This window comes from Aedes albopictus, chromosome 1, assembly GCF_035046485.1.
Source record: "Aedes albopictus strain Foshan chromosome 1, AalbF5, whole genome shotgun sequence".
Classification (NCBI taxonomy): domain Eukaryota; kingdom Metazoa; phylum Arthropoda; class Insecta; order Diptera; family Culicidae; genus Aedes; species Aedes albopictus.
Window position 1 is genome coordinate 290,044,236 of NC_085136.1, and position 14,774 is coordinate 290,059,009.

At 38.6% G+C, this 14,774-nt stretch overlaps 1 protein-coding gene and 1 long non-coding RNA gene across 2 annotated transcripts in view; one reads left to right on the forward strand and one right to left on the reverse strand.

Annotated features, from left to right (window-relative positions):
• Nucleotides 1-14,774, reverse strand: part of LOC109408327 (myosin-I heavy chain) — a 254,619-nt gene that overhangs the window by 69,769 nt on the left and 170,076 nt on the right. The window contains exon 3 of the mRNA XM_029860214.2: nt 11,671-11,733. Coding sequence (XP_029716074.2) covers nt 11,671-11,733 — 63 coding nt within the window. The remainder of the gene's footprint in view (nt 1-11,670; nt 11,734-14,774) is intronic.
• LOC134285688 (uncharacterized) lies at nt 853-7,611 on the forward strand. The gene is made up of 2 exons (XR_009996540.1): nt 853-5,305; nt 5,734-7,611. It is a non-coding gene; the product is annotated as an uncharacterized LOC134285688 (long non-coding RNA).

Genomic DNA, 14,774 nt, shown 5'->3' on the forward strand with positions numbered 1-14,774 from the left:
TCGATGAATGATTTTTGTTGGAAATTTTACGAGGAGCCAACCCTCCGACAACTTCAAAGCGATCAAAGTCATGTGGAAAAAGTTGTTGATTGAAAACCGAATAGCTTGGTAACGCTGTTTAACATGTAAGGAATAACAATAAATAATAAAATCTCGTAATTTCCCGATCGATCTGAAGTTTTGCACCTTTGATATGGGACTAATATGGAACTGAAAACGAATACAGGAGCTAGAATTTTTACATTTTTAATATTTTGCCATATAAAGCGTGTTCCAGGCTACTGCTCACTAGAGATAGTGTTTTTTATAGGAATGAGCAGTGATTACTAAGTATTGAACAGTGAAGAGTATGGAGTGAGAAATAATCAGGGCGAAGTGAGAAGCGAACAGTGGATAGTGAGGATTGGGAAGTTAGTAGTGAGACGCATGCAATGAAAAGAAAAGAATGAAATAAGCAAGCAATGTAGATTGAGGAGTAAGAAGTGAGCAGTGAGCAACGAAGAGTGAGAAGGGAGAAGTTCGATGTGAACAGTGAAGAGTTAGAAGTATGGAATGAGCATGTGTGAATCGATGAAAAATGAGGGTGAGAAATGAGGTGCGAAAATTTAGAAGTGAGGAGTGAGAAGTTACGAGTTAGAAATGAGTAATTAGCGGCCTACCATAAACCGCGTAGATGTTTTAGGGAGAAGGGAAGAGAGGGTTCCTAGCCAAAGTCTACGCTCCACAAAAATTTTAAATTTTTTGTATGGACGAAAGTCTACGAGAAGGAAGGGAGGCCTGAGATGACTAAAATATGGTCAACGTGGTTTATGAACAGCCCCTTAGTGTGTTGTGAAGTGAACAGATTGAAGGAAGATTGAGGAGCACGAAGTGAGTAGTGTGGAATGAGCAGTGAGGAATTACCAGTCAGAACTTCTTTAAGTTTCGACGTCCGATCATCCATCATCGTCAGTTGGCGGTATCAAGATCGACATAAGAGCACGGCTAAAGAAGGCTAGAGCTGCTATTGCGAGTTTACGAAATATATATAGAGATTCAATCAGATCAGTCAACGCACCAAAAGTCGAATTTTAATTTTCAACGTGAAATCTGTACGTGGTGCTGGTGCATATCAGCAGAGACCATACAGAAACTACAGGTTTTCACCAACCTTGTCGCCAACCAATGTCAGCAGTTTATAATTCGGGCCGGGTGGCTTCGCAACAGGATCTCGAATACTGAGCTCCATCGACGATGCTATTAAAAATCCGAGATCAACAGAAACTCGAGAAAGTAAATGCAGGTGGGTCTGCAAGCAAGCGCTGGATTGGAATCCGGCAGGACATCGCAGCAGAAGCAGACCTAAGAACTCGTGGCGATGAAGCCACATGAAAGAAATCAAGTAAGTCGATAGGAATCTGCCCTGGGCCCCCAGTTCAAGTCCAAAGCGAATAGGCACGCAGGATGGCTAACTTTTACGTTCCCCTATGCACCCCCAGAGGTGCTCAGGATACATGAGTAAGTGAATGAGTGAGAACTGAGCAGTGTGGAGTGACGAGTGAGCAGTGAAAAGTATGAAGTGGGTTGTGAGGATTGATTAGTGATGAGTAAAGATTCCAAATTTCAGCGCCCCCTTTACTGGTACGCACTCACGGATATGACTTCAATATTGCGCCCTATTTTGGAATTATTCCGGGAAAACCACTTCGTCATTATTATTTCACGAAATTGTTCTGTAATTATCGCGGAAGAGACATTCTTGCTGGATTTCCTTCCATGAGTTAAGCAAGAAGTCATCCTAAAATTTCTAGAAAACTTTCCAGGATTACCTCCAGGGGCACCACCAGCAATTCCTTTGGGGATTCTCTCAAAATTATACAAAATAATCTGGAATGTTTACAGAAAGAAGACTATTGCATAATTTCTTTAAATGATTCTAGCAAGAATTCCTTTAAAGAATTCTTCCAATATCCCTTCACATCCCTATCCATGGATTTCTTTGAAATTTCCTCCAGGGGTTCCTTCAAAAGTTCTATCAGGGATTTTCGTTAGGACTGCTTCAGGAGTTTCTCAAGAAATTTCTCGTGAGATTCACCCCGAAACTTGTCAACCGGTATCCTTAGAAATTCCCTTCGAATTTCCTTGCGGAATTGCTCAAGGGATTTCATCGGAAATTCTTTCAAGGATTGCTACATAAGTTCATGCTTGTATTCCTTGATGAGTTTCTTCAAACATTTCTAAAGCAATTCCTCAAGGAAATTGTCAGATTTTTTCCCTTGAATTTTTCTTAGGGATTTCTCTGAAAATTTGTCAAAACATTTTTCAAGAAATTCATCTAGGAAACCGTTTCTATTTATCAAAACATACAATTCCAGGAGTTTTTTTAACATAATTTCTAGGTTCTTTCAGAAATTCCTCTAGAATTTCTTCGGGAATTCAAATTTCTTCCAGAAACTTTTCAGAAATTATTGCTTGAATTTCTCCAGAGGTTCGTTCAGGTATTGCTTCATTTATTCCGGGATTTTTTCGAGAACTTATTGGGAATTTCCTTTTTGGATTTATTAAGAACTTCCCTCAGGAGTTCAGGACTTTTAAGGTTCCAAGTTTTTCTTAACAATTACTGCAGAAATTATTCCAGAATTTACTTCTTAGCATTTTTCATGGAATTTTTCAAGATTTTTTTCTACGAATACTTTCAGAGGAATCTCCAATTCTTAAAGGTATTATTCAGTTGTCAGCTAGCTCTCGATCGGTTCGGTTGCCTTTCCTATCGACCTCGACGTTGTGCTATTGTTAAAAGTCTAACAATGGGCATTCCTCGAAAAAACACGGTAGTCGTTGATTTCAACGTGCTACCCAAACGTCCGAGCCCTGCAGAAGTGCAAAAATTCATCCGTGAAAAATTGAAGCTGGATATTTCAACAGTGAGGAATTCCACGGAGTCATGTCAGGCGATCCTGAGCGACCATTTCAAAAATATCTGAAACTTTGCACAGTTTTTCAATTTCATCTAAATCGTCATTTTTCGATATCAAACCTTCATATTCACTCACGACTAACTTTTCAGAAGGGTGTATGCTAAAACAGCTCAAAAATATTCTAAAAGCTGTACAGCAAAAACGGATTTTTCGATTGTTATGAATTTTTCAGCAAAGTTAGATAACTAAATGATGATTTCTTAGAAAATATACACTGTAAAAAATTTATTTTTTTACTTAAAAAAAATATGATTTTTGTCACAAAAACTCAAATATCTCAAAACCCTATCTTTTTACCAACGTTAATTTTTTAGGGGAAATGGCCCTTTATATCAGCTATCTACCATAAAATTTTGGTGATGGTAAACTGATAAACAAAAAAGTTATGACATTTCAAATATTTCACAATTTTTACATTTAGTAACAAAAAAAATTTTTTTTCTGTGTAAATTATTTTGAGAATTATTTTTTGATGCTGATTTTATTGTAAAGGCTACCGCCTGAATTAAACAAGTTGTTTTCATGATACTTTTGTTTGATTATTCATAATTTCTATAGTATCTATTTGAAACTTAGACGCGATCCAGTGTTTTGATCAAAAATATTGAGAGTGTCATACTTTTTATTGTACGTGACTGGTGAAAAAATCCCTTGATAGTGTTGAAAAGCTGTTGATTATAAGAAAAATGGAATTAAACTTATTTTTAAGACAAAAGCTGTATAATAAAAGTTTTATATACGCGTATACGTCTAGTTTATCTTCAAAAAAATACCTCTTAGAGAACAGACTTTATGATCGGAAGAATGCGAGTAACTTCAACAACAACAAATGCATGAGAGTTACCTACCACGTGAAAATCCATCGCCCAGTTCACACTACCCCCACCTGGTGGAAATGTTTCACGAAATACTGCGATGTGCAATATCGTCATCAGAAGGCGCTAGTGTGAAACGTCAAACGCAAAGAAAAATGATGGGCACTCTTCTGGTTATGAAAGCCACAACCAAGATTCAAAATGATCGTTAAAGGCGTGGTCAATGAAAATTTCGTCAGTGTTACGTTTGTTTGTCTGTATACATACCATGACAATGCTCACGAAAAAGCAAAAAAAAAATACTACCGCTATGGATATTAAATAGTAAATTTTTTCTTCAGCCAAGCAAACAACACCAAACTAGTCAGTTAAAACTAATAAGTGATTTTGTTTATTATAATCTAACGAACAACATGAACAGTCGCTTTCTCAAAGGTCTTCAACTCAACTCTCTCTTGTAGACCGTTTGATGAAAAAAAAATGATCAAAGGAGTTACGAAATCTCACCGAAAGCACCATAGATAATCTGAAAGAGACTGGTTATGCCCAAATTGAATCCAAATTTACGCATTTGCACGTCCTGCCGTCTAGACTTTGACAAACGAGCCATCTGTATATCATCGGTAAAGCAGGGCGTAGGAAGTTCGAAAACGACAACAACTGAGAAATTGCCAGAAGTGCTAAGTGCAGAGAGTCATGTCACCGTACCATCAGCGACATCAGTTTAAACAATTAATCACGCCCCTTTTCAAAAATGCTTTGATATATACTTCAACATCTATACCCATTTCAATATTTTTAACGTTGCAAAACACGCTTTCAACATTCATTTTGAAGAAGAGGGAAAACACTTGTCCTCAAATGTAACAGCAAATAATGAATAAACGACTAATGCGCGGAGGGCGTGATAAAATCGGAACATTACTGTACATATAATATACATAATACATAATAAAAACAGCTTGTTTTACTCACGCAAGGCCATTAACAATAAAATCAGCATCAAGCTGCGATTTCCGGCCGAAATAAAGGCAGGAACAAATCTCATTTTCTTCTTTTGTCACAGCGCTCGTTGACTCGTTAAGGGGGAGGATGATAAATAATAAATGTATTCGATGGAAAAATATCCAAACAATTAGGCAACATAGATAAACTCATCGGATTTATTAAGAAAGTTTCTGTGGAACTCGAATTACACCTTAAATTTGTTGATTTTCTTGAACATTTTATTTGTGCCCCCCTCAAAATGTTGAATTCCGACCAAAATTTTCCGAGGGGGCGGTGACATAAGAGAAAATCGAAATTTGTATTAGCCTAATTTACACTAAAAAAAATTATTACTAAATGTGAAAATTGTGGAATGTTTGAATTGTCATAACTTTTTTGTTTATTAGTTTATCATCACCAAATTTTTATGGTAGATTGCTAATACAATGGACCGTTTTCCCTAAAAAAATTGCGTTGGTAAAAAGATAGGGTTTTGAAATATTTGAGTTTTTGTGACAAAAATGATATTTTTTAATGTTAAAAAAGGTTGGTCACACGTTCGCTTCATATGCGGATGGTCATGGGTTTGATTCCCAGCCCCGGCACTTGCAATTTTTCGTCAGTAGCTTTTCCCCCGAGAGCAACTGACACTGACCCTCTTCTGAGCCCCATGGCTCAAACGAACCCGGATACCTGGACATCGGCGAACTGCTACTCATAATGGACCCCCAATCGGACTGGAAAGGAACAACGGCCATCCAGTATCATCCTTGTGCTCATCATTCTACTAGGTATAAAGTAGAAAAAGTGAAAGCAGCAGAAAGGCAACCAGTTCGATAAAGAAGAATAGAATTTAGGCGCTGTACAAAATGTATGTGCAGCTGTCAATTGAAATTGCTCACGTAGTGCCCCAGTGGACAATAGAGCTGTAAATTAGGTTAAGTGATTAAGAATAAAAAAAAATGTTAAAAAAGATTTTTTTTCACAGTGTATATTTTCTTAGGAATCACCATTTAGTTATCTAACTTTGCTGAACAATAAAATCAGCATCAAACTGCGATTTCTGACCGAAATAATTTACACAAAAAAAAATATTTACCAAATGTGAAAATTGTGAAATGTTTGAAATGTTATAACTTTTTTGTTTATTAGTTTACCATCACCAAATTTTTATGGTAGATTGCTAATACAATGGACCGTCTTCCCTAAAAAAATTGCGTTGGTAAAAAGATAGGGTTTTGAGATATTTGAGTTTTTGTGACAAAAATGATATTTTTAATGTTAAAAAAGATGTTTTTTTCACAGTGTATATTTTCATAGGAATCACCATTTAGTTATCTAACTTTGCTGAAAAATTCATAGCAATCGAACGAACCATTTTGGCTGTACAGATTTTTGAATATTATTGAACCATTTTCACATACACCCTTTCGAAAAGTTAGTCGTGATTCAAAATAAAAATTTGATATCGAAAAATGGCGATTTAGATGGAACTGAAAAACTGTGCAAAGTTTCAGTTCAATAGAAAATCATGAATTAAAAAATTTCCTTAATTTTGATGCTGTTGCTTGGAATCGCTCTGTAATTTCCGAAGATTTAAGGCACGATTCAATATCCGTAAACTTGTTCATTGCCAAAATGATTAACTTTTTACGCGTTGATAAACATAAAGAAGTCAAAAAGATATATTTTATGTCTGATGGAGCAGCGTCGCAGTACAAAAACCGTAAGAATTTTTCGAGCCTATGTCAATTTAAATCAATGTACGGAATTGATGCAGAATGGCATTTTTTTGCTACGTCACATGGCAAAGGTCCTTGTGATGCTATTGGAGGAACAATAAAGCGCATGGCCACAAGAGCAAGTTTAGCCAAAGAACGTGAGCATCCTATTAAAACTGCGAAAGAACTTTTTGAATGGGCGAATCGTAGAAAAGAAGAAGATTTAACCAAATTATCATTTTGTTTTACTACTACGGAAGAGTACGAAATAAAGGCTTCAGAGCTCAGCGAGCAATATAATAACGCGAAAACGATCCAAGGAACCCAAAAATTCCATTGTTTCATTCCATTGTCAGAAAATAAAATTAAAGCAAAACTATACTCAAACTGTTCTGACAATAATGCCAAAGTGTTCGATATTGTAAAAAAATAAATAAAATCAAATAAAAAATAAGTAAAACTGTTTTCATGATCTCATAACCCATAATAAAATCCAAACCCAAAACTCTTAGCCCTCTCTTACCCCTATTGTGTCAAATCTATGATTATTGTTGTGTAATTTGAGAATTCATTTATATGTATAAATATTATATGTATATATATTATATGTATATATATTACATGTATATACATATAATATAAATACATATAATATTTATACATATAATATACATAATACAAATGAATACACAAATATTGAATATCGTAAAAACAACTTGTTTAACTCCCGCAAGACCCTTAACAAAAAAAACAGCACCAAACTGTGATTCTCGAAATAATTTAGACGGTAAAAAATTTTTTTCTACTAAATGTAAAAAATTGTGAAATGTTTGAAATGTCATAACTTTTTTGTTTATTAGTTTACCATCACCAAATTTTTGTGGTAGATAGCTAATATAACGGACCATTTTCCCTAGAAAAATGACGTTGGTAAAAAGATAGGGTTTTGAGATATTTAAGTTTTTGTGACAAAAATTATATTTTTTAATGCAAAAAAAATATTTTTTTTACAGTGTATATTTTTTTAGTAATCACCATTTAGTTATCTAACTTTGCTGAAAAAATCATAACAATCGAACGAACCGTTTTTGCTGTGCAGCTTTTTGAATATTTTTCAACCATTTTCATATACACCCTTTTGAAAAGTTAGTCGTGACTCAACATGAAGATATGATATCGAAAAATGGTGATTTAGATGGAACTGAAAAACTGTGCAAAGTTTCAGCTCAATAGAAAATCATGAATTAAAAAAAGTCCTAAATTTTGATGCTGTTGCTTGGAATCGCTCCAGTGAGGAATCTCCAGAAGCACAGTATCCGTCGTCAGACGCTAATTGAATTGAACAGCTTGAAAGCAGCAGAACGCCTAGTTTTTGCCCACAATATGAAACACTACTTGGAGGTGGAGAAGAAAAAGTACATTGTTCCTGTATTTCTTGAGGACATGGCAATCAATGTTAGAGTGCATGATCTGCCACCGGATATGCCAAATATCGAAGTAGCGGAGAACATGAAGAGGTATGGAAAAGTTAAATCTGTCGAAAAGGAAGTATGGAAAAAATACTTTCCTGGAACGCCCAACGGAGCTAGAATTGTTAGAATTGAGTTGAAAGAGCCGATTCCGTCCTATATTCGTATAGGTGACGAAATGAGTATGGTAACTTACAAATCGCAAATTGCCACCTGTTTGCACTGCGGTTACAAAGTACATCCCAAGGTGAAGTGTTCGGAAGCCACATCCAAAAAAAGTATCAGCAACCGACGCCGTAGCTGTTCCACCGCCCCATGCAGGACAACAGCAACAACCATCACCGCAGCAGCCGTCGTTTTCATCGCGTCCGCTGCCGCCACAAAGAAAACAAAGCGAAACGGAAAACAATAAGGCTGACAACTCGTTAGGTGCACTCTCGGATAAAAAGCGCAAGCGAGGACGTACTGCAGACCCTGATAAATCAGAAATGAATGACATGGACTGTACCCCAGAAGCAAGCGATAGTAATAAGAATGAAATGTCTCACGAAGAGTGGTTATCTTATCAAAGTAATAGGTTAGATCGTATTATAGAAGCAAATAGGAAATTTATAGAAAAGACTGCAATTGTACTTTCGAAATAAATTCAGAGACGAATGCCCTGCTGGGTAAAGCCTCTTTAATTAAAAAAAAAGGTATTATTTTAAGGATTTTTCCTTTTTTATACAACGGTCCTCTACAGAATTCTTTCAGCATTTTTTTTGTGTCTGCAGCATTTCCTTCAGAAATTTCTCCAGGTAGTGATTTAAAGGTTTTTGTTTACACATCCCTTCAGAAATAGCATATGAAATTTTTTGCTGAGAATTTCTTCAGAGGTATCTCCAGGACTTTTTCCTAGGATTATTAAAGAATTCATTCAATAATTCAACCAGTTCCTTCGTCTGAGATTTTTTGTACATTGTACATTATATTGAATTCTCTAAGTCTTGTTTTCAGTTTGCGCAGCAATTCTCCTGGACACCCCTCCAGGAATTCCTTCAAAAATCCTCCTGGAGTTGCTCCGAAGATTCTCCAGAAGTTTTTTGGAGTTTATTTTAAAATTTGCCAATTAATCCTTGAGTTTCTTCTGCAGTTCTCTTCACGGACTTGTTCAGGAGTTTCTTCAGGAAATCCCATGAGATTTTTCTACGTAATCCCTTGAAATTCAGATCTATTTTTAGATTCCCCAAAAGATGTCGTTCTGTCATTCCTTCAAGAATGTTCATGGGATTTCTGTAGGTAATCTCGCAAGATACCACTTGGTAATCTTAATCTATTAGTGTTCGATGATAATTTTTCATTGAGATCTCTAATAGGGTTCCTAAACTGGGATTTCTTCAGCGAGTTGCTTCTGTGATTAACCCAGACGTCTCTTAATCATTAATAATACTTTCTGGTGTTTCAACGAGGAGTTTAAACATGAATTTGACATACGTAATGGCTGAAGTTCATAGGCACATAATGTGTTGAAAAATGGACCGAAGCAAATGGTGAATTGCGAGGAAGAACGAGAGGTAAGATGTGCGTTGGATTTAGGTTGGCTTTCTACTTCACAGAACCGTTACCTGTTCTGTGGGGTAGTTGGTTAACGCACCCTGTCTAGCGAACTTTGGGAGACGTGGATTAAACCCCCACCAGAACTAGGGTCTTGTACCATTTGGGCAGGTGTACCTATTTTGGGCACTTGCCGCTAGAACTAAGTGCCCAAAATAGGTACACCTGCCCAAATGGTACAAGACCCTACGTGTTTTTTATTACGTGAAAAGTGAAGCACTACTTGATTTCGCTGATGATATTGATATTGTAGCTCGAAAATTTGAGACGATGGCGGAAACGTATATCCGACTAAAGAATGAAGCCATAAAAAATATTTATCAAAATATCGGGTCTTGCTAAACATTCTTTAACAAATCCGATGAGTTTATAATATTTTTCAGATTTAATGCTTTATTATTTTTATCCCCCCCCCCTCGACCAGCCAAAGAGTGGTGGGACAAAAAGTGAAATAAATATTTGTAACGGCCTATCTCAGTTCAGAAACATGCTATCGAAAAACAATGTATGGATGAATTTCACCTTGTAGTTTTATCTGAAAGTTTGCCGAATAACATTGGGGTCGCACACGCATACCAAAGTCGTGAGCGAGCTGTGAAGACAACTTTCCAAAGCGTGAATATAATTTACATTCACCGCGTGGAGAGTTGCCTTCACAGCTCGCTCACGACTTTGGTATACGTTTGCGACCCCAATGTTATTTGGCAAACTTTCAGATAAAACTACAAGATTAAATTCATCCATACACTGTTTTTCGATAGCATGCTAATGACCTGAGATAATAGCAAATGAATGTAAATCTTTGCAAATGAATGGTCGCAACCTTGGATGAACTCGAGGTGGTTGAAGAATTCGTGTACTTGAGCTCACTGGTGACCGCCGACAATGACACCAGCAGAGAAATTCAGAGACGCATTGTGGCAAGAAATCGAGCCTACTATGAACTCCACAGATCTCTGTGATTGAACAAAGTTCACCGTCACACGAAGTTAAGTATCTACAAAACGTTGATTAGACCGGTAGTCCTCTATGGGCACGAAACATGAACTCCACGTGCAGAGGATCAACGCACCCTTGGAGTTTTCGACGTACCATCTACGGCGGAGTGCAGATGGAAGACGGGACTTGAAGAAGGCGAATGAACCACGAGCTGCATCAGCTGCTGAGAGAACCACCTATATCGTCCACACCGCGAAAATCGGGAGCTACGGTGGGCGGGTCACGTCATCCGGATGTCGGATAGCAAACCGACTAAAATGGTTCTCGAGAGTCATCCGACCGGTACAAAAAGACGTGGTGCGCAGCGAGCTAGATGGATCGCCTAAGTGGAGGACGATCCGCATACCCTTCACAGAGTGCGGAACTGCAGACGCACAGCCATGTAACGAGTAGAATGGAGACGACTTCTACATACAGCAGAGGACACTCCGGCCTTCGTCTGACCGGTAAGGTAAGGTGAGTACATTGTGTGGCAGGTACGTAGATTTTCTATGCTCAAGGAAGTCAAGAATTGGACATTTAAGCATTCTAAATTTTGTTATCATTTTTCATTATCATAATTTCATCTCTATGCAATCTACTCTACAGACTTCACGACTTTTTCTTGGGAAACACTATGCATCTCCACTAGTTATCTCCCAAAAAGAAGAAACCCAAACCCCAACAATTCAATGTCGTGAAATTTTTACTACCTTTTACATCAACTTAACGCCGGGCGTATTCAGTACCGCCACCGTTATAACAAATTTATTGCAGCCCCAATCATAAATCACTCGCCGTGCGGTGAAGTAGCTACATGGCGTGCGCGCTTCTTTTGTCACACCCAACGCCTCCAAAACAGCCAAGAGTGAAACAAAACTTCATGAGAACTTGATTCGTGTTACGACCCCCGGACCAGCCCTCCACTAATATGTCGTGCCTGCACGAATGGATATTGGATACCCAAGCGCAACAGAACAGCACCCATCAACACGGACTAAACTGCCTACTAAACGTCGGCATCTGTCGGTCGTTTGCCCCACATAAAAAGACTCATCTGCTGCAACAAACTACTGTGGAAAGATTAGAGAACTGCAAAAGAGGGGAATTCCCTTGTTGCAACAAATTGAAAATCTAAATATACACTTACCTGGGTGTAGCACTCGATTTCTTTGTACGGGTTCACGGCTACCAGAATCGATCCAGTGTAGGTCTGCAGCGGTGCGGCGGCGGCAAGGGTGACGATCTTCGGTTAAGGAAAATTGTCGCTTTGATCAAAGTATTGGGGTGGGACGATATAAAATTCTTAAAAATTAAGGTTAGGCTTTTAAGAATTTCCCCAGAATACCACCACAACTCTTGCCAAATTCAGAATGCTAGTAAAACTCGCTGTAAAACATAATAAGAAATTCCCTAAAGCGTATATAATTCTCCAGAAGAATCAACACATTCTATCCCGATATCCCGACATAACGAATATAAGCTAAATTGAATAGTATTTTGTACGGTCGCATTAAATAAATTACCGTTTAGAAATGAGTCATACTACCTATCTAACATCTCACTCTTATCGAGATGAATCAGCTAAAATAATCCCCTTTGGGATTCCACTGAGGGGAGCCCACGCCGGATGGGCACACGCCTTTTTCACCCGCTTCATTCATCTGCTCCATAACAAACTTGTGGAACAAGCAAGCAGTCCAAATTCTTCGCATAGCTGAGAGAATCGCTAAACCACAACATTCTCCTCTCAGCCTCAACGCTCATCCTCAACGCCACCGAACGCGAGAGGGCTCGAAAGGCACGAGAACAGCCCCAAGCAGCATTCCGAGAAACGAATGACGTAGGTACAATGTACCTACAGAAGAGCAGCGAAACCGCGCGCGAAGTATTGCGCCCTTGCGTTGATATGCCGCTGTCCGCCACGTGATAAAATTCCCCATGCACAAGCCGGCAATGACTCATCGCTCGTCGCCCATCGGCTTCGCCAAAGCTTCAGCGTTCAGATACTCAGTTTTAGGCCAATCCACTCTTTACGAGCGATGCAGTTTTACGGACGACTTTATCGAACGAAAGCGTCTGACGGAGTTACGTTGCCATGGCAATGATAATGACTGGCATTTGCTGGACCACCGACGGAATTCCGCTCTAATCTTCAACAGCTCCGCTTGGGAATGCCGCTAATGGTGCGCGGTTATAAAAGTCGCGACATTCTGTCATAATGTGATATTTTATGATGCATAGGCCATGGCCAAACATTCAAACAGAGTTTTTCTTGCTGCTGCAGCAGCAGCGTCTACCCCATCCCTAAAACGCAATAGCCATCCAGCGATGATGGATTTATTGAAGACTAAGAACCTCGTTTTGAGTTTTAGTGTTATAACAGCTGCTTTTGATTCATGTTTTATCTTCACAGTTTAAAATCATTCCTATATCATCTAGTCTCATGACTCATTACTAGAAAAGCCATGAAACATTATAACATCTTTTTTAACAATAAAAAAAAAAATGTTATCCGTTTGGCTACTACACCTGTTGTTTCAAATAAGCACATTTATATTTCTGGATTTCAGAGGGTTTACAAAGAACATGAAACCTCCTGAAACGCCCCAGAAAACCCCTGAAATGGCCCTGAAATTATCTAGCATTTCCCTGGAACGCCCTTGGACCACATAAAACTTCCTTGAAATATCTTGAAACTCCGTGGAACGCCTCTGAACCCCCCCTGAAACGCCCTTGAAACCCTCTAAAACGATCTTGAACCCTTCTGAATGCTCCTGGAACGCCGTTGAAACTGGAATTCCCCTGTTACCTCTTGAAACTCCATAAAACGCCCCTAAAACCACCTGAAAAGGCACCTAAAATCACCTAAAATCGCATGGAACGCTTCTGAAACCACTTGAAACTCCCAGGAACGTCCCCAAAACCCTGTGGATTGCCCTTGAATTTCCTAAAGCCTATGGAACGCCCCTGGAACATCCTGAAACGCCCCTGACATCACCTAGAGTACTCTTGAAACCCCTTGAGACCCCTAAAACACTACAAGAACGTCCCTGCAAACCCACCTAAGCTCCTAAGAACCCTGAAATATTCTTGGAACTCTTTTGAGACTCCTTGTTCTCTTTGGTAATGTTCTTGACGCCTTCGGAAACTCCATGAGATACCATGTAGCACCCCAGCAACGTCCCTGAAACCCCTTGAGAACCCCTGAAACTGATTGAACCTCAATAGAACGTCTATTCAACGACAATCCAGCCAGCGTCGTCCTCCATTTGATCGACCCACCTTGCTCACTGCAAACCATGTCTTCTCATATCGGTCGGGTTGCTCTCGAGCCCACCTTAGCCTCCCGATTTTCGTGGTCTGGACAATGGTTTGTTCTCTAAACAGCTGATGCAGCTCGTGGTTCATTCGCCTTCTCCAAGGGCCATCTTCCATCTGCACTCCGCCGTAGGTACGCAACACCTTCCGTTCGCTGAAAGTCTCTTTAATAAAGACAAATCAATCAACCTTCCGTTCGAAAACTCCAAGGACGCGTTGGTCCTCTGCACGTAGGGTCCATGTTTCGTACCTATAGAGGACTACCGGTCTAATCAGTGTTTTGTAGATAGTTAACTTCGTGTTATGGCGAACCAGTGCCGGATTTAGGGGCGGGGGGGGGGCAGGGGGGCCAGGGCCCCGGGCCCCCACATTTTAGGGGCCCCCACAAAATTTTACTATACGAAAAAAAAAAGTGAAACAAGATAAAAGAAGCAGTGCAATAAACTTCTCTCGATTCGATTATTGTCATAAGAGCTCCACATTACTGTCTACTTGCAAGATGTACGTGATATGTTGTGATTTTTTGAGAAAGACTGCAACTAGTTGTCCAGCTATTATGAAATCTATTGTTTTCCTCCAAAACTAAATAATTTTTATTTTATTTGTACAATTTCTCAAGATAAATTACTGGAAATCCTAAAGAAAACATTCGACTAAATTCTGGAGGAACTCCAAAACTCTATGGAATGAAGTGTCAAAATGCTCCTTCTGAATTTGTGTTTTTTTTTTCTATATTTGTTTTTGAAATATTTTGAAAAAATTTCCATCAGAGTCCTCGGAAGAATTATAGGATTTTTTTTAATTTGGAAGTAGGTATTTTTGGAACTCTTGAGTTTGATTTTACTTAGATAGATTACGACTTATTCAAATCGGAGAACACCAAAAGTGTTGAAACATAATTAAGAGGATATCTAGTATGCCTTTTGATCAGAT